The 19,103-nt window shown below is 41.9% G+C and overlaps 1 protein-coding gene across 1 annotated transcript in view; it reads left to right on the top strand.

The window, feature by feature from the left end:
* The window catches only part of STK4 (serine/threonine kinase 4), a 45,518-nt gene that overhangs the window by 12,035 nt on the left and 14,380 nt on the right, over positions 1 to 19,103 (top strand). Inside the window, exon 10 of the mRNA XM_008946496.1 lies at positions 12,559 to 12,716. Coding sequence (XP_008944744.1) covers positions 12,559 to 12,716 — 158 coding nt within the window. The remainder of the gene's footprint in view (positions 1 to 12,558; positions 12,717 to 19,103) is intronic.

The raw sequence follows: 19,103 nt of genomic DNA, 5'->3' as shown, positions 1-19,103 counted from the left end.
AATATGACCATTGTAGGCAAAGCTTGTTCTTTTTGGCTCTTGCACTGCTTCCCAACACTTGCTTAGCCACCTGAATTTGAACCTTTAGCTGTTGTGGAAGAGGAAAAAATTCTCAACAAGAGTTTGGAAAAATCCATTTCTCAGCAATTTCAGGGTTGAAAGCTTCTTCCATGTGGGGGCAGGCCCTCTGGAGCTTGTGGGAAGACATTTCATCAGATCCTGTTTAAAGAATTGTCCAAACTTTGGCAAAAACTGATTCAGCACATTAAAAATCAGAGATGTCAGCCCACGTAGCAGCTTGTGGCAACAAAGACACTGGAGTAACACCGTTGGGTTTTGTGGAATGAGGTAGCTCTAGCAAGGAGGTGGATGGATGCTTAGAGTAGCTAAAAGGTCACCCGAAGAGTGGGACTTGTTACCAGCCTGGAATAAACCTAGTGAGGTTGCAGTTTCGTTACACACAATGCAGCTTTTCTCATCATCAGTGTGCACTGTTCATTTCATGATTCACAATAACAGAGGTTTTACCAGGATTTACACCTTGCACTGGACACCAAAGGTGTGTAAGTGAAGTGCTTCTTCAGTTCACCTTCCTGTGTTTAATGTGGACTTATCTTACCATTTTTAAGATTGCAGCACTTGTGACTCAAAAGTATCTATCTAATGCTGTCTCCAAAGCAGTGTACAGAGGTTTGAGGAGAAGCCTTTGATAATATCCCTTTTGCAGGGACACACTCTAATGTGAAGTAGAATCAGCTATGAGGATATGGCCATGTCTTTAGCGTGGTGGTGTGTCTGACCTCAAGAGGGAGCTCCTGAACAAGCTCTAAGAGCTCTAGAGCTCTCTGACTAGAAAGTCACGTTTTTATTCTAACCCTCCCTTAGACTTCAGGCTTCTTAAAATCACTCCTGAAGGGAGTCGTTGAAGATTCTTGAAGGGTGTTCAAAGCTGGGCATGCAGCAGAAGTGCTTGACCAGCTCTGTCTCCTGGAAGAAGCGTTTGAGATCCTGGGTGCAAGCAGTGGTGGATGCTGGTGTCAAGTCGGTGGGTTTCACACAGTAAGATCTGGTGAGACCCAGCTGCACTCCCCACTCTGCTGCAGCTCCTGCTGCATTTTAATAACTTGTACCTTGCTTCCAAAAAATCTATTGATGAAAACGATTGTACCAGACTAAAACGTAACTTTTCCTTAACACCTTATTCTCCTCCTTCCCCCGCAGCATAGTTGTGAAATTCTGGCTGCTGCAGAGAGCAGTTCTGTGTGTTCTGGGACGTGCTGCAAGGCCATGCCTTTGAGCAGTGTGCCCTTCGTGTGGGTTGTCCATAGCTCCATCTTTCAGTTCACCATTTCCATATTCATGTTCTCGTAACATTCAGTTAAATTGATTTAACTGTGAAGCTCATCAGCCTGCTGCAGAGAACTCTCTGGTGCAAGTTCCCTTTCTAATCTTAAATATAAATGCAATAATGCTGTTTGGAAACCACTGAGTTTAAAGAGGCTTCACTGATTCATATTTTCAAAGGTGTCTATATTTTATTTGGCAGCTTGTGTTCTGACTCACAGTAAAACCTGTTCTAAGTCAATAAAAAAAAGTCTGATTTTTTTCTTACAGGGCATTAGTAAGAGAGTTTAGCTTGTTTAGGTGTCTCAGGCTTCTTAACTGCAGGCTTCTGAGCTTGTGTTCTAGCCCTTCTTTCTAATTAAAAAAAATAAATCTGTGTCTTTGCCAGTTTTTGCTTTGGTTTTATTTCTTTTTAATGTAAAAAGTGTTTATAGGACATTGAAATACAATGCTTTAGATGGAGTTGCCTTGGAAATGTCTAGCAAACAACATCTAACAGCCTTGACAGTGACTTTTGCATAAATCAATTCCTGACTTTTCAGGCTCAGAGGAAAAGCATTGTTATATTCCAGTATTTTACATTGCAGGGGAAGTTTTGTTTTGTAGTCAATTGAGCTATAATTCTGTTTGCTTAAATTCTTTCATTTGCTTGGCTTTTTTCTGGGCACTCGATATAAATACTCAGGCAGCATTAAAAATGTCACTCTGACGTTCTGTTATGCACTTTGAAAGCACTCAAGTGATTGCCTGAAACCACAGATACTAAATTGCACCGTGACACGTTTTTACTTCTAAATCGATGGCTAACGGATTACTTATGGATTGCAGTGAAACTGCTCCAGAAAAACTTTGGAAGTAGTTGAAGAACTGTAGATGAACAGTGATTTGTACTAACAGATATTTCCATTGTGCTTGAGACCCAGAATATCTTTTGTATTGTTGGTAGGTCTGAAAACATATTTTTTCAATTTTTCTGTGAGAGAATATATAGTGCTAATAAACAGTGCAGCATTTCTTACTCTTTCTATTTAGTGTGGTGGCTTTTTTTTTCCCTGCTTTATTTGCTTTAGGTCTTTAGATAGTGGAAACTTGGCATGAGTTTGTCTCTTCGATTTAGAGAGTGGAACATAATTCTATAATAAAGCAGATAAGCATATTGCCTGCCTTGGACACTGCAGTGCGGTCAGATCCAAGTGAAATAGGATCTAGTTTGTCTAGTACTATAGTCTCTCCTATTTTCTATGTTTAAAGTGCCTCTTGCTTAAGCACCAAATGAAATGAAGCTGCCAACAGTGGTGTGAGTTGGGCTGCCAGGATTTTGGGTTGAGATGAATGAGGGATCTGGAGGTAGTGGAAGAGTTGTGGGTGTGAGTTCTGTTAACGTGACATGCATTCAGGAGAGTGTCTGGTGCAGGGCTAGACCAGAAGCTCTAATAATGTCATTGCCTCTACCTTCAAAATGTAATGTGAAGGTAAAAATTCTTAGGAGTCTGTGACTGTTTTAAGTAAAAAATTTCTAGCCTTCCTTTTTATAATACAGTTAGGGGTGGTTTGGGTTTGTCACAGTCTTAACCGTGCCCATGCTGCTAAGCATGTAGTGTCCTTTTCAAAAGATATTCCCCCTTTTGAGGGGAGATTGGATTTCATTAGCAAATTAAATGAGCTAAGATGCAAACTTGGCAGTTTCCTTTTAGAAAAATGATTCAGAGTAAGCTTGTTAGTCGTGGTGGCTTTGTGAGACATCCAGTGAGTGACACTTAAACCTAAACCAGCAATGTGTTCCTGCCAAGACCTTGTCCATTAATTAACCTGTGATTTCTCACGTAAAGCAAAGAGAAGGGGGAGGCTGAGGGGAGACCTTATTGCTGTCTACAACTATCTGAAAGGAGGTTGGAGTGAGGTGGGTGTTGGTTTCTTCATCCAAGTAACTAGCAATAGGATGAGAGGAAATAGGCTGAAGTTGCCTCAGGGGAGGTTTCGGTTGGATATTAGGCAGAATTTCATTATTAACAGAGTGGTGAGGACTTGGAACGGGCTGCCCAGGGAGGTGGTGTAGTCACCATCCCTGGAGGGGTTTAAAAAAACGTGTGGACATGGCACTTGGGTGCATTGGTTAGTGGGCATAGTAGTGTTTGATTGATGGTTGGACTTGATGATCTTGGAGGTCTTTCCAACCTTAATGATTCTAAGACTGTAAAAGCTGTAACGTGAACAGCAGAGTGAACGTGGATGGCAGAAGCTTTACGTGATTGCATTAATTTTATATTTGAATAAAGTATTAATGGCATGTAGCTAGGATTGCTATAGCTGGTGTAGTGTCAGCAGTTGTCCAAAAAAATGCAGATGCACATTACCCAGCTAGCTGATGCATACGCTGCAGAGAACAGCTCCACATTGTGTCAGGATTTACGTCATGTGTATGTCAGAGATACTGGCTGTCTCTTGCCTCTGGTTTTCTCCATAGGCAAGAGCTCTTCATAGCAGCTTCCTACTACTTAGTGTTATTAATATCCAGTGGTACAGACCTGTGTTCAAAATAAATTGATCCATTTAGGAATAATTGGGCCATAAAACACTCTTAGCATTATGCATTTAAATAACAGACTGTTTATAGAAACACCTACACTGATTAAATTCTTGAACTGTAAGCAGCATTGTCCAGCCACTCTTGAGGTGTGGAGAATACAAATTTTCACAGATGAGTCTTCCAGCTATGTCACTTTTTTTTTTCCTTTGATTTCCCTAGCAGCCTTGCTGGCAACCCTGACATAAGCAGTTTAAGACTATTGTTCTGTGCAGACCTGCAGACAGTATTTTTGAGTGATGGGAAGAGTTGTTTATGCTGACACTTTGTTGGGGGGGTTTCGATGTGGGTTTTGGTTTTTCTGTTTGCATGGGGATTTTTTCTGTTTCTGGACCTCTGTGCAGTGTGCTAGCATTTGAAAAATCAGTGCTATGCAGACTGAAGCATGAGGAAAAGTTAAGTTTGGGATCTAAGTTGGATGCTTTGGTTATCCTGAATATTTGACAAAGCTTTAAGTTATTAACCTGTTTATATTTTTGGGGATATTGAAATTGGAGAGAGAGATGCATGTGTTTAACACAGCTATTCTTGCTGTTCCTAACACTGTTATTCAGCGCTCCTGGATTTGTGATGGTGTGGGATAGAAAGTAGGGTTTTTTTTCCTGACAGAGGCATTGTCTTGTGGAGGATGGGCAGTATGACTAACAGAGCCCTGAACAGCATACAGGAGGCAATATGTTTCAGGAGACTCAAACAAGAGACAGAGTAGAAGTAAGTCACTGAGTAGTAGGTATATCTCTGTCCCATACATGTGCACATACAGGCAAACTAACTTATTTGTCTCTTCTAAGAATAAACTCATTCCTGACTGGATCCAAATAAACCCTGGAAGAAGTTCTCCTCCTGATCCGGAGTGAGAGAAGCTCTCTGAACTCTTAAATTCCTTAACTGCAGAAGTTTCAAACCAAATTCATTTTTACCAGTAGATTCAAACTCCAGGAAAAATAATGTTCATTGCCACGTTTTCTGTTCTTTCTAGAGAAGCAAATGAGTTTCTGTGTTATGAATAGAAAGGGTGTGAGGAAATGTTTACTTGGTTGTACACCAGTTGAGGAGCCAGAGCAGTTACCCACAGCGTGCTGGACCTGAGGCTGCAGCCCTGTCGATGAGATTAAGGTTCATCAGAACCTGAATCAGCTGATGCAGGGCATGAAATGTTCACTTCTATTCTTGATGCACCTTCACATCTCGCTGCCTGTGTCACATACTGTGGTTGCTGGACTAAATTAGCAATTCAAGCTAATGAAGTGAAAAACGTGATGTGTACACTGAAAATTTGTGATGGAGGAAGGAAGCTGCTACATATTTGTAGTATTTTCTGAAGTTTTTGTGTTTTAAAAAAAAAAAAGATCCAGAAGGAGGTAACCTGGTCTTAAGTAGCTTTCATTACTGTGAGGATTTCCTCCTCTTTCAGAAAGAGTCCTCAGTTATCTACACCACAGCTTTGGATGAGTGTCAGTACTCTTCTCCTTAGATAACTTTGATGTCTTCTGTTCATTAAGAGATGAGTTGTGATACCTAGCATTAATTTTTATGGGCATTTAGGAGCTCCTTAATAGCAGGACCTGTCAGGTGTGTTCTGCTTTGATTTAGTTTGAGATGGGCCATAATTATGGGAAGACTTGTCCTCATAAGCTTCAACAGATAGGAAGTGTTATGTGGTCAGCTTTTAATATGAGGAAATCTCAGCTTGTCTTGCTGTGTGGTGAATCCATTAATGATGGAGCACTTTTTGCTCTGGTTGAATAAATTTGCATCTCTCTGCTCTGCTGCATAAAATGACTCAGTCCTGTTTGTACTGTACAAATTATCCTGTCCAGCTGCTAAAGTTCATCTGTGATCTCGAAGACACAGCCTGAAGCAAATAAAACTGCAATTCCATTTTGAAATTTAATATTAATGAAGTGTTGCTTGCACATAATCATCAGGCACTGTTTTGTGCATTCTAAATACGTGTGTGTTTTAAGCCTTAAAGTTACATAATTTAATTTAAAGCAGACAGAAGCTTACTGAGACTACTGGGAGCTAAGCCTGTTACATGGTAAGTGAGTGAAAGATCTGTGCTTATTTAGACCACTAAAATCATTAAATTAAATACCTACAATTTAAAAAGCGTAAGGAGGGAAGGTGAACACTATAGAGGAATGGTGGTTTGAATCCTGAAGAGGTGATGCTTGCTCAAGAACAAGCACGTGTACTCTGGCTACCTGTAAACTTCAGACTGGAGATGGGAGGGTTTATAGCTGGAGGAGGACAGTGAGCCTGTCAGCAGCAAGGACACAGCAAACCGATTGCTTTACAATAGATCTTGATCCTGCTGTGAAAGGGACTATATAATCTTGTATACAATAGCAGAAGACTGTGCTGCTTGTCCCAGGGGATCCTTCTGGCTTTCTGACTGACTAAAGGCAGTGATAGCTCCCCTTTCTTTAAAGTTAACATGAGTGCTCTTCACTGTATCTCTGCAGAGCTGGTTTGAGCTCCTGCTCCCAGGGGTGCATCTTCCTGGGCATTTGTGATACTTTCCTAGCACAACTCAGCTTAAATTCTTGGTCTTGTGGCTCCTGACACCTCATTCTCATACACATGAGTTTTCTCCAGAGCTAAGACCAAGTGTCTTTCTAAAGATAGCAACCTCCTGAAATCTTGACCAGTACATATACCTGTATGTACTAAATATCACATTTTATTTTTATATTGCTAACATAGTAATTGCTCACAGCATTATTGTTGATTTATATTATCTTCGTTGTAGATGAATTTCTAGTGTGATCTCCTGACTGTTCCCAGCCACAACTGTAGCTCAGATTTTTGTCATATAAGGGAGGAAATCTCTCACCATGGCTTCAAGAATAGGTATTTTAACTGTATAAACTGATTTAAGAGAACACAAAACATGTTCCTGAGGTTATCTTACTCTCTCTCATGACAGGCTTTGTGACTCTAGAATATTCATCCTAGGTAGATAATAGTGATCCCTTTCAACAGGAAGGAATAATAAAACAAAGGTTCTTCTGCTGTCAAGTACAAGTAAAGAAGAATAATTTTAGAGAAAAGGAGAAATTCTAGTTTCATTACTCACCAAGGTTGTTCAGACAGATAGAGAAGGACTTTGTAATTCCTGCTTTCCTTTTGAGTGCATCCTTTGAAGTTTGTCAGCTTCTGAAAATTTCCAGTTGTTGACTTTGTCAAATTAGCTCTCACAAGATGAGTGCTTTGATTTCTGGGACTAGATGATAGCGAATGGTTTGGTTTGGTGGATATTCTTTAGTGCTGCAAAAAAGCAAATCTCTTGCTGGTTTAGTTGACTGTGCTGTTTCTTTGTAATCATTCTACTTTCTTTGCAGCATCATATGAAAATACAAATAGCTTGAAGGCTCTCCACACCTTTGTGATCTTTTGCTTGATATAAAGAGGTCTGTATGCTGCTGTCAGCCCCTCAGACTGACCTCCTCTATTCCTTCAAGTATTCAGACAGGTGACATTTTTGGGGAAGGGAGCACATTGTTGTAGCCTGCCAAAGGAGAGGATCCAGTACACTGAGGCCACTGGCTGTCACTGGTGTTGCCTTGCTGGCTTCTTACAGTGCCCTGCCTATATCTGCCAGTGGTCTCCTGGCTAGTCTGGGCTGTTTGTGCTTTGGGTCAGGAGTGTTCCAGCCTGCATGGTACCACTTGTGGTTGGACTTCACTTTCTGGTGCCAAAAGGGTAACACTGAAATCAGTAATAAGTCTAGCATGGTGCTCCTTTAAAAATCAAAATATAAGGGGCTTTGTTGTGCACAATTTACAGCATTCTCTACCTTTTGGACCCACAGATTTCACATCTTTTCACAGCAATACTGATCTTCCTACACTTTTCTAAAGTTGAGTTTATACCAGGCAGCATTTGTGAGTGTTGTGCAGAGAGCTGCTGCTCTTCACCACACGCTTCTGGTCCTCCCAGTGCCTGTGGCTCTGTGCAGCTCACCCAAACCTGCACTTCCGCAGTCGGCTGGAGCAGCTCCAGCAGAGCTGTGGTGTTCCATTTGTGTAATTAATACAGCTCCTAAAAGATGACTGTGTATCTAAATGGTAGACCATTAATGGCTCTGGGGAGCTCTCACAGCTCATCCTTATAAGCAACTCTCTGGGTTCTGAAATAAACGCCCGGTGCAGCCTTTCTCGTCACCGCAGGGTGACCTTCTCATAAAAGGCTCTTCTCTGCCACAGCTGTGATCTCACTTTCCATCAAATGTTCGTATTTTAGTCTAACCCTATAAAACTAGGAAGTTAAATGCTTTTTGGCACAGACACATTTAGTGTGGTGTCATCTTTCACCAGGATCTGCTTCTGCAAATAGCAGTGATCGATTTTTGTCTTCAGCTGCCTGTTATCAAAATCTTAAAGATATAGTGATGTGATTCTTGTGTTGAATTAATAGCAGATCATCTTTGGAAAGATAGCGCTGCTGTTAAATGCCAAGATTGGCAAAAATAAATCCAGATGGGCTGGGATGATAATTGATTTGGTGTAATGTCTTTGTCTCCAGGAGTGTTTCTCTTGGTCTTGCTGCATACGCGCCCCTACTGAGATCATAGCAGCAACTGAAATTTCAGGTGTCTTAGATCTATATTCCAGCTATTTTTTGTTTCATATTATCTTTGGGTTCCATTTTTCATTTGTCAGTTAGCAATCTCTATTTTAATTAGCTTGGGGGAAAAAAAAAAAGCCCAAACCCAAAAAAACACCAACACCCCACCCCCCATTAAATATAGCTGCAGTGTTACACATTGACGTGTAGAAATGTACTGAAAATTATGATTAAATATTTCATGTCTTTGAAAAGCCCGAGGTGACTGCAGGGTTGGAGGTGGCTGTGAAGAGCATGAGGTGTAGGAGAGCTTGGCTGGGCAGGGACCTGTGGAGGCCACCGGGCTGGTTCCCTGAGCAGTGCCTGGCACCAAGTGCAATGTCGGATCCGGTGCCTCGGGGCCATGCAGAGTTGCTCCAGCCCTGCTCCATTGCACAACCATTCCTGTTGTGAAAACTTTCTTCCTTATGGTCACCTGAGCTGCCCTTGCTGCAGTTCTGACTGTTCCTCTCCTTGCACTGGGGAGAGCGGGGCTCTGATGGCTTGTTGGGGTGGGAGACCACAGCTAGAGCCTCTCTTGCCTTCCCCATGCTGAACAAACCCCCATCCTTCTACCTTCCCAGCATGGCACACTCCCCTTTGGTGTCCCCAGGGCCTTCTGCTGCAGGCTCCCAGCTTTTCCATCACTTGTACTGGTGGGGCTCAAAATCCAGTTATACTCTTCAGGATTGTAAACTACCATCACCACTTCGTGTGCTTCCTTTTTATGTTTCATTTCTGCATGAAAACAGAAGTTTTGCTAAATAGAGCTTGGGTTTGGATATGCTTTTCAATAGTGCAGTGATGCTACAATAGGTTGTAGTTGAGTTGAAGTTAGTCTTTTCCAAAGACTGCAGTTCTTGGTAAATACAAGATGTGGGTAGACAAGCATGATCATTTTAAGTGACACTCTGAACTAAGCTCTGGTGTGAGCTAACAATCTATTCAAAAAAAAAAAGGTATCAACCCAATAATCCAGTGTCACTGGGGAGACATTTTAAAGTCTCCTGTGCTGCAAACAATAGTTTTCAAAACAGAGTACAAGCTTGATTTAGATTTTCTGTTTTTTTCCTAGGAAGCCTGAATTACTGAGACCTGGGCTGACTGTCAGTAAGTTGTGTATAGATTAGCCTGGTTAGTCATGAATTCCTCCATTTCTACAAAATTTGTTGATGTTAATCATTACCACACGCTTGGCCATAACAACTTACCTCCTGCTTCAAATGGGCCAGACTGCAGCAGAATACAAGGGGAGCATTTACTTCATTCTAAATAAATGTTTGATCACTTAGCAGTAATTGGATTGCTATTGTATTTCAGTAATTATTCCCAACAGCAAATCTCATCTCCACTTCACAGATGTGTTCCCTCCCTGACCTTCATGCAGCCTGTCTGAAGGTGTCTTTCTTGATCTAATTCTGTATGATGAGGTTTTTGGGTTTGCTTTTTTTTTAAAAAAGGGGAACTGCTGCCAGGGGTGGAATAATTTGTCTTTGCTCCAGTTGTCATGGTGCAAAAATATAAGCACTTCAGTTCATGCTTGAGCTTTTAGCTGACCCTGGAGAGGCAGAACGATGCGGTGCTTTCTCAAAATGCATCGTGACATTTCAGGCTGTGTAGAACCACACTTCTCTCAGTATCACAACCCAAATATCCTGCCAAGATTTCTCATACTTTGCAGAAATTTGTTCTGTATTTAACATGTCTATAGACAAATAACTTCCCAAAGTATCTCATAGCTGACCAAGGAATTCATACACTTGTCTGAGGATCAGACAGTCTGCCAGGGAAATTCTGGATCACTGGATGGCAATTTTGTGTGCAAGAATAATATTTGTTGATTAAATCTTAATGGGTTTCCAGAGTAGCTGATATTTTTTCAGGAGGAAAGCACTGCTAAACATCCTTAGAGAGGGCTGTATTGTGATAGTCTCCCTTCTGCATAGGCTCCTTAGGAGAGTCTCTGTGTTACACAGACCCCTGCAACCCATCAAAGGATGGCTCCGTGCCCTGTGTGCTTGTCTGAAGCTCTAAACTTTGGGTTATTTGCCTGACAGTTCATATTTATTTTGAATGTATGATATTCAACAGCAAACTTACTTCCACAGTCCAGAATTAGGCTATCCTGGTTGAATTTTCTGTGAACTCTAGTCATAATCCTCCATTCTGGAAATTATGCTTTCTGCATTGCCTAAAACATGTTTCCAGTCTGAGTAACCTTCTGTGGTGTCTAGAGAACCATATTTTATCAGAGAAAAAACATTTTGCTAGGTATTGTTACATTGCTTATTATGCCCACAGGGTTTTGTGAGGCACTTTGTCAGCGGGAGCAGCCCCATGGCTTTAAGCTGCGCGTTGTCTTTTGCTGTGCTTGCAGCAGTGGTGGCCTTGTGGTGCAGCCCTGTGAAAGCACATCTGCTGTGTAAGCCTGCCTCTTCATTTAACTTGAGACTTATTATGAGCTATTAGCTGCACTGTAACTCCCAGGACAGGCCAGTGTGCAATGTGTGTAGTCTGGGCAGCGTCTGATTCTGTGCTGGTTGCACTAATACGGAAAACTTCCTCCGGAGATACTGAAAGTCTTGCAATCTTGACTTGCTGTGAAGTTTGATTTTTGTTTTCTTCCTGTATTGCCTCTGATGCTGTGCTAGGAATTGGTGTTTTCATCCTCTTTCATCACTTCCTTCCCCTTTGTGCTGTCGTCACCCTGCAGCTGAAGCTGCCTCTGTCCATGGAGCCCAGCTCCTCTCCCCAGACAGCACCAGGGATCTGCCTTGGCCTGGGAGCTTGGGACCCTTCATTTCCTCCTTCAGTGATGGAAACCAGTGTGCTATCTGCATTGCTGGGCTTGTGTGTGTGCAATGGGACTCCAGGCACATCAGCTGAGATTCGGGTAGTGTGAAGGAAGAAGGGATACAGTCGTGCTCACGTCCCTAATCCCACCAACTATCCGACCTGTCTGGCACCCTATGAGAATGGAGTTTTACAAGCTCATTGCTCTTAGTGGATCAGCAATATTTTTCCTTTTAACTTCTGCTCGTTCTAAAGAATAATTTAAACAAATGAGAAGAGTGTATATCTACTTGTACTAAAGCTTTGTGCTCTTGACTATATCCTTTCTTCTCCCATCAGCATGGGTGAACTCTGTTGAGAGTGGTGCTTGGGAGGCTTGTGAGACCTGCTTTTAAGAATCAGAAGTATTCATATTTAGGGGACTATTTTGTCTCCTCTGTCTCTCTTTGTACCCTTGCCCATTTATTATTACCCCATGTTTCTTAAATGCAGTCTAGAATTGAATGGCTAATCTGGTTATATATCTGGTTTATTTGAGTAATCCACTAAGAAAGAATGTTCAGAGGAATTAATTTAGAGGAGGAAACCTGGGGCAGTAAAGCTGAAAACTTACTAACTGACCATTTATAAAAAGTTAAAAAAAAAAGCTTTGAAAACTAATAAATCTACCCAAGATTCTACCCAAGAAATGTAGAACTTGACTACTTCTACCAAGGCGAGTTATGTGTTATTTGTGTGGTAGAGGTGGTCTTTGAAAGCCTTGCTTTTGTACTAGTCTATTTATAAACATGAAGTGTTTCTGCTGTAGATCAACAGTTTCCGTTTGGAACTTTGTGTATTTTGCAGTGCATGCAGCCTGGCTGGGATGAAAAAGCCCCCACCCCTCTAGCTGGTAGCAGTTTAGTTGATGCATTCACTGCTTGAAGCTCTCTTACCTGGTATGACTTTGACAAGTGGATTTCAGGCTTAGAGGCCAAGGCCTTCAGCATTGTAATCACTTCTATGCTGGGCTTTAAGCTTCCCTTCTCCAGTTTTCTCACTGTACAGCCACTTTTATGGTTGAAAAGCTTCTGGAAAAAATAGTACTTTAGCAAGTACTTTAGCAGTACTACATGATTTAGTGTGTACTAAAAAAATAAAATCACTTTTGGGCACGATGTAAAGCTTTGTAAGTGAAAATATATTTTTTCAAAACAACCGTCTTTTTTTATTTTTAATATTTCCAGGGAGGGATGAAACGATGCAGCCAGCCAAACCATCATTCCTGGAATATTTTGAGCAGAAGGAGAAGGAGAATCAAATCAATAGCTTTGGGAAGAATGTGTCTGGCCAGACAAAAAATTCATCTGATTGGAAAGTACCACAGGATGGAGACTACGGATTTGTAAGTCTATACTTGGAAATACAATCAATGTGACAATCTTTAAGAGTTTTAGTCGGAGCTGCTATAAGATTATTTCTTGTTTTGACAGACTAATGGAAACTTGAGGAGATTGTAATTGCTAATGGATTTGGACAGGGCATTTTGAAAAACTCACTTCTTTAGGTGTACTCAGTAATCATAACCAGTCATTATTTGTATACTTTCCCTGTTTAAAAGCAAACAAAATAACAAAAAAGCCTGAGGACATGAAGGTACAAGCTATCTTGCTTTACTTCCCTATTATACTTTTAAAATAAAAAAATAGTATTCCAGATGGCAGTTGGAAAATGGAACTGCTGACTGTGTGGTGTTTGAACAGTGTTAGAATCATTGAATTCTCTTGGTTTTCTCAGACTTTGGCACTATGTTTTGTTCTATTATATAAACACTGAGCTCGTCTTCATTTTATCTTTCAAATCCTTGATTTCAGTCTTCCTAACTACATGCTCAGAATTTTCAGGAACTTTTCAGAAGTCTGAAGGAGGATCTATTATTCATAAATCTGATTTCGGTTTTTTTGCGAGGACGGAAAATTTCTGGTTTGAGTTCCAAATGCCAGCAGAGGCACGCTGTTCTGCCAGTGAGCAGGCCCAACAAGAACGATACAGCCTGCAGGAAGATGAACCAATACCCAGACTGTATTGTAGACAAGAAGGACATTCCATGAATGATCGCTGGGGGTACAAACAGATCAATCAGCTGGTACATAATTGACGCCACCCCCAACGATCCCACAAAGGACGTAACTCGGCCCACAACAGGTGGTACAAACAGAGACCCGAGGTTGCCCACAGTTGGCATGGGAAACAGCCAGACCAGCAAGCTGAACACATAAGAGAAAGGTGCCCACATAGTGACTCTCACCCCATCAGCCCAGGTTCACAAAGGTCTAAACGGACTGGGGCCCAGCTCCAGGGAGAGTCAGGAGGTCTGCCCTGACCCAGGAAGCTCTGGGGAGTGCACTCCACAGACAGACAGTCCTGCCTCCCTGCAAGTGGTCCCAGCTTTTATCCCCAAGCAGACCCCTGACCTTTGTCAACTCAATGCGGGACCCCTGGGGCTCATTTCCCTTCTGGCTCTCCCTGCAGGGCTGGCCGCACCCTGGGGGGGAGCTATAAGGCAAACTCACCACCTCTTTGTGAAGGGCTGTGGGAATCACCCATATGTCAACCCGAATTTGGGGCTCGGGGTTCAAACCCCAGCATTTCACACGCCCAGCAGAACGTGTCCTCCACTGCGTTTGCCTTCAGTGGCTCTTCACTGCGAGCTCTGGCTGTGCACCCTGTGGCTCAGGTTGTCACATGGTGCTGAGGAGCTGGTGGGATTCACTCCACCTTCACAAAGCAGTGCAGAGTGTGAGATCCATCTGCTCGTCATCAGTCGAGGAGATGCTTTGCTGTGAGGCTGGAATAATAGCTGGAGCCTTTCATTGTATAGACTGCCGCTGTTACATGTATCTTGTCTTTGCTGCTGCCTCTCAAAATTTCTTATACTGACTGCAAGGGATGGCTGGGTGAGAGAACCTGCCACATTCTATCTCTTGTAGCCCTTTGCACAAGGTTGTGCTTAGCCTGAAGTCTTAAAGTCAGTGTATAAACATGCTTTACGAGAATAACCTGCAAGCTGCCGGTGTATCACAGGGTCTGGGACAAACACGGTTCCAGCTGAGTCAGGTACTTAGTTTATCTCATTCACTTTACATGCTGTAACTTAATCTAATGCTGAACAGTTATTTTTTTCAATGTTTGGTATTTCCCAGGAAAGATGGGCTGGCTTGGAGTATCTTTAGAAGTCTTTTGCAGTCTGCAGAAGATGGCCCAAGGGAAAATTTGCTGTAATTATTTTACTTTCCGATTTGGTTGATAACAAGTTTAGCAATTACCCTTATTTCCCCTGAGCAGGATGTGTTCCACCCTGCGTGTGGGGAGCTGTAGGTGCAGGCTGCACCCAGGCAGTGGGTGGCACAGGGAAAGGTTGGTGCTGTTTGAGCACGACCTGCGAGTATTTTTAGGCTGTGCAGAGCAAGGCTTTGTCATGCATGTGACCTTGTTTACTGATTTCCATTAGGACCAAAGTATTGCTGTGTGCATAGATTACCAATGTGCTGGAAGCAATAAAAGCAAGCAATAAAAGCCAGCAATAACTCGGGCTTTGGGTCACCTTCCTGTAGTAATTTGTAGAAATTTTGCTTCCCAGCTACATGTATTTCTCTGGTTCAACTGTGTATGAATATACCAGCCTGTCTTGCATGCTAATTTTGTGACAGAGCTACTTTCTTTTCTGTAGCATAAGAAATGCTTGAAAGCAACCCCAATAGTGGGTATCTGTATAGCCCTCACCTGGGGGTTAGTAGCAGTAACCTCACGTTGCATAACATAAAGACCTAAACCTGGCTATTTTTCCCATTTGACTAAAAATGGATCAATTTTACAGCTAGCTATGGGTGAAAGTCATGATTATTCATGCTTTAGTAATTCAAAGCATCAATGCAATAAGCATTGTGGAATAAGAAAAAAACCTTCATTTAGGTGTATCAAATACATCTGTCCTGGACTTGCCTGCAGCTGTAAGTTCCTTTTGTGTTGTCCAGGCAGGCAGGGTGGAGCAGACTTTGTCTGTAGGCTTTGCAGGATTCCGAGTAGAGATGACATCAGTGAGATGCTGGGTAAATACTGGTTCCTCCTGGGCCTTAAGAAATGATTGAAATATTATTGCTTTGTGCTACTGCAGACTAGATAAATATGCTGTGTCTTTTGTATTCCTCTCCTGTGTGACTAGCACCTGGAGTCTCCTGTCTTCCAAAAAAAAAAAAAAGGGCAATATTAAATTACAAAAGGTTTCTGCTCTTTCCCCTGTGGCAAAACTATTTGACCTTTTCTGGACTAACATTGTTCCTCTGAAGCAGGCAAATAAGACACTATTTATATCACAATGGCAATGTCATGTTAGATAAGGGTTAGACTGAGTCAGCCCCATCCACTGCAGAGGTGAAAACCCAGAGATCCTGTTCTACAAGGTGATGAACTCCAGTCCTCCCCAATGTGATGCTCTGCCTGTGTCCTGGTTGTGGTCAGAGATGGCATAAACCCAGTGTATTTTCAGGACTGGGTATTTCCAGCATTGGAGTTCTGAGATAGAAGTTATTATTAATTGATTAGTCAAAGCCCAATGGCATTATGTTTATCCCCCCTCACATTTGAGCAACGATCTCTAAAGGTTTAAACCCTGCTTGATTACAAAAAATGTTTTGAAGAACATTATGATTTATTTAGCATGGGAAAAAATACTAATTATGGACAAAAATTGTTGCTTTTAGGAGGAATATAACAAACTGTAAAGTGAAAATGCTGCAGGGGTAGGCTGTTAATGGGCAGGTTGCACTGAATGGAGAATTCCTAATTGCCATAATCGGATCTTAGAATTTTTGTAGCTGAATTTAATTTTGCCAGTGAACATTAGTCACATACTGTTGCACAGACTTAAATGAATAATACTAGAAAATTTGTTCAGACAATGTCATACTTTTTTTGCTTTCATCTTTCAGTAGCACTGTAAGATACAGCAAAATTCATTGTGCAGTATTTCCTGCCCTTAAACACAACAAACTCTTTGGTTATTCCTATTTTAAAAGCCCTTTAACTGCTCTGAGCAGGTCATTTTTCTCATACCACTTGTGGCCAAAGTGGGATCATTGGTGGGTGGGTGTGTTTTTGTTGGTGTTTTTTTTTACTCTGGTCCTGTTTAAAAGGCCTGCAGTCTTGCCAGACCTGTCATAGCAAATATTTGTGGATCTTCCAGTCATGAATTTTTTGTATTTTATCACTAATAATTTTATTGAAAGACTGTTTTGTTAGCAAATTAGCACGTTCCAGCCACTTATGGCTTATGATAGCTATGCCAGTACTGAAACTTTTTCAGTTTTGTTTCGTGGTTGTGGTGGAAATAAGTGGCAGTTTTGCCCCCATCAGTCTTGAATTTTGCTGTCATGATACAGCTGCTGGTTTTTTTAATACCTGTAGTGTTGCAGTTAGGTTTTGCTGTAACTCTGTTAATTTTTCATGTATCAGTGAATCTATGCTAATTAAGTATCCTAGGGGCTTGGTTTGGATGTAGAGTCAGTTAGGACCTGAACTTTAACAGACACTAGAGCAAGAGTACTGCAGGACATCGGGTCTTTCCACAGGCTTTGTACAAGTTGTTGAAGCTATTTGTTCCAAGGCTTTTCTGATTCCAGCACTTGTGTATCTGCTGACCATTCCTGGCCTGTGTAAGGCAGCCTGTCAAGAGCTTAATTGGTCCAGGCACTTCTGTGTTGTCTTTAGCTGCTCTTGCTCTATGTGCTCCGCTGGAAGAACACCAGGTGATAGCTGAGTTTTTGAAGGAAAGCATTGCAGGACCATCTCAGTGGAGAAGTGCAGCCATCAGCAGTCATTTTCTGCACTGGCAGTCTCCATCCTGCTGCTGCAGCTCTGGGAAGGAAGCTGACATTCAGAAACAAGGTTTGTCTCTTTCCTAAAAAGTATTGTGCTTCCTTTGGGAAGACTTTGATTTGCTTGTGTCTGCTAAGTCTTGGTAAATCTGACCTTTCTTGTTCCTACAATTATCAACAGCCAGTAGTTTGGGTTTTTCCTTCTTGCTCCTTGGCTTAATGAAGAGGGTCTGAATTCACAGGTTCTCTGACTGAAGCAGAAAAACTTTGGAGCAGAACTTTTTTCCTTAAAAAACAACATATATCCTTGAGAATGTCAAGGTTTGCAGGAGTCACGTGGCAAGTTTCTCAGCTTTCTGTGGAAGGACTGCAGAAGATGGCTGTTGTTGTGGCCTTTGCTCACAGGTTTACCATGCTGCAGTCTGCCAGAACCTGGGTTCCAGGGCTCGTGTTGCTGTGCTGTGAGTGCTCTTCTCTGCACTAGCTCATCTTTTTAGCTCCCTTGGAGAAGTGTCTCATAGGCTGCTGATGGGAATTTCTTTGGACAGGAGAGATTGATGTGGATTCCCTTGGTCCCAGAATAGACTTCATCACTTTTCAGTGCACAATGTCATCTGTTAACTCTGCTGCTGGGAAAACATTCCTGCAAGCAGCTGAACTCTTCCTTCTGAGATCTTTGCAGGGTAAAAGAAGGAAGGATGACCAGGTGTTAATGGCCTCTAACTGGGGGTAAGAAGGCAGGTGCTGATCAGCTGCCACTTTTTTGTCAGGGCTGCACAGTCAGAGCTCTCATGTACAAGCAACAATTCTTGACTCCACCTCGCCATCTGCTAGACAGAGACAGGCAGAGAAGGACACAGAAATTGGAGGAAGGGCTGGGTCCAATCCCACAGCTAGAGATCTCTTTTCAGCAACCAGTTGTCTAGGCCATTGCTTCCAAAGTGCTTGGGCCACAGCTTGGTGTCTGTACCTGACTTCTCCGTGGATTATGCTCCTTAAAATTCACTAATTTTGAAACAAGGGATCTTATTTCCAAAGTGTCTGCACACCACTTACTGTGGTCTTAAGTTTTGTTTGGGAGCTCTTGCTCCTGTGTTGCTCTTCTGTATGCTGAGTCCAGCCAGGGGCTCCTTGGAGCAGGGAGCTGTAGGAGTTGGGTGGTTCACCAAGCCAGTGGGACACAGGAGCGAGCAACAGAATGTCTTTCACAGTGGAGACTGCAGTTTGTTCAGGTAAGAGACAAAGCAATAGTCTGGCAAGCTGTTGAAGCAAAACATCAAGAAAATGCCTAAATTTTAATAGTGTCCACTTTCTAAAAGTATAGTCACATTTTTTGGAGTTCTTGAATTATCTGCACTGCAGGAGTTGATATCACCACTGCAGCCACCTGTAAATAACTTTGAATAACTCAATGTCCATTTATACTTGATAGGAAACAATGGTATTTTATGTCTGTCTGTAAGCAGCTTCTAGCCAGAGCTTTTAACAGCTGCTGCTTAGATCTTTCTTTTTCACAAGTATAACATAAATGAAAACGAACCTTCCTCTTGCCTGAATGGAAGTTTAATTCTTTTTTTTTTGAGGTAGTAAAGAAAAATATCATTTTCTGTTTACCAAGACAGTGTTTCATTATGCTGCTCTCATCTGGGATTTACTGCTTTTATTAACATCCTCATTTCTATGCTTTTACTTAGTAGTTTGAAACATTACATTGGAAATAAAGATTTAAAAATAAGTAAAACCACTTTACCAGCAGAGAAGGAAAGTGCATGAGTCTAATGGTGTCATCAGGTTGTTCCGTTGGACAAATGGCTGTTGGTTTGCAATGAGGTCATGAATAGCAGTCCTTTTCCTTCTAGGGGGACAACACCAGGTGTTGGTGTGATAGCAAGAGGTGCGGTTCTTACTGAGAAGTTTAT

The sequence above is a fragment of the Merops nubicus genome, unplaced genomic scaffold, assembly GCF_000691845.1.
Source record: "Merops nubicus isolate BGI_N331 unplaced genomic scaffold, ASM69184v1 scaffold16088, whole genome shotgun sequence".
Lineage (NCBI taxonomy): Eukaryota > Metazoa > Chordata > Aves > Coraciiformes > Meropidae > Merops > Merops nubicus.
This window is presented reverse-complemented; position numbering and strand designations above follow the sequence as displayed.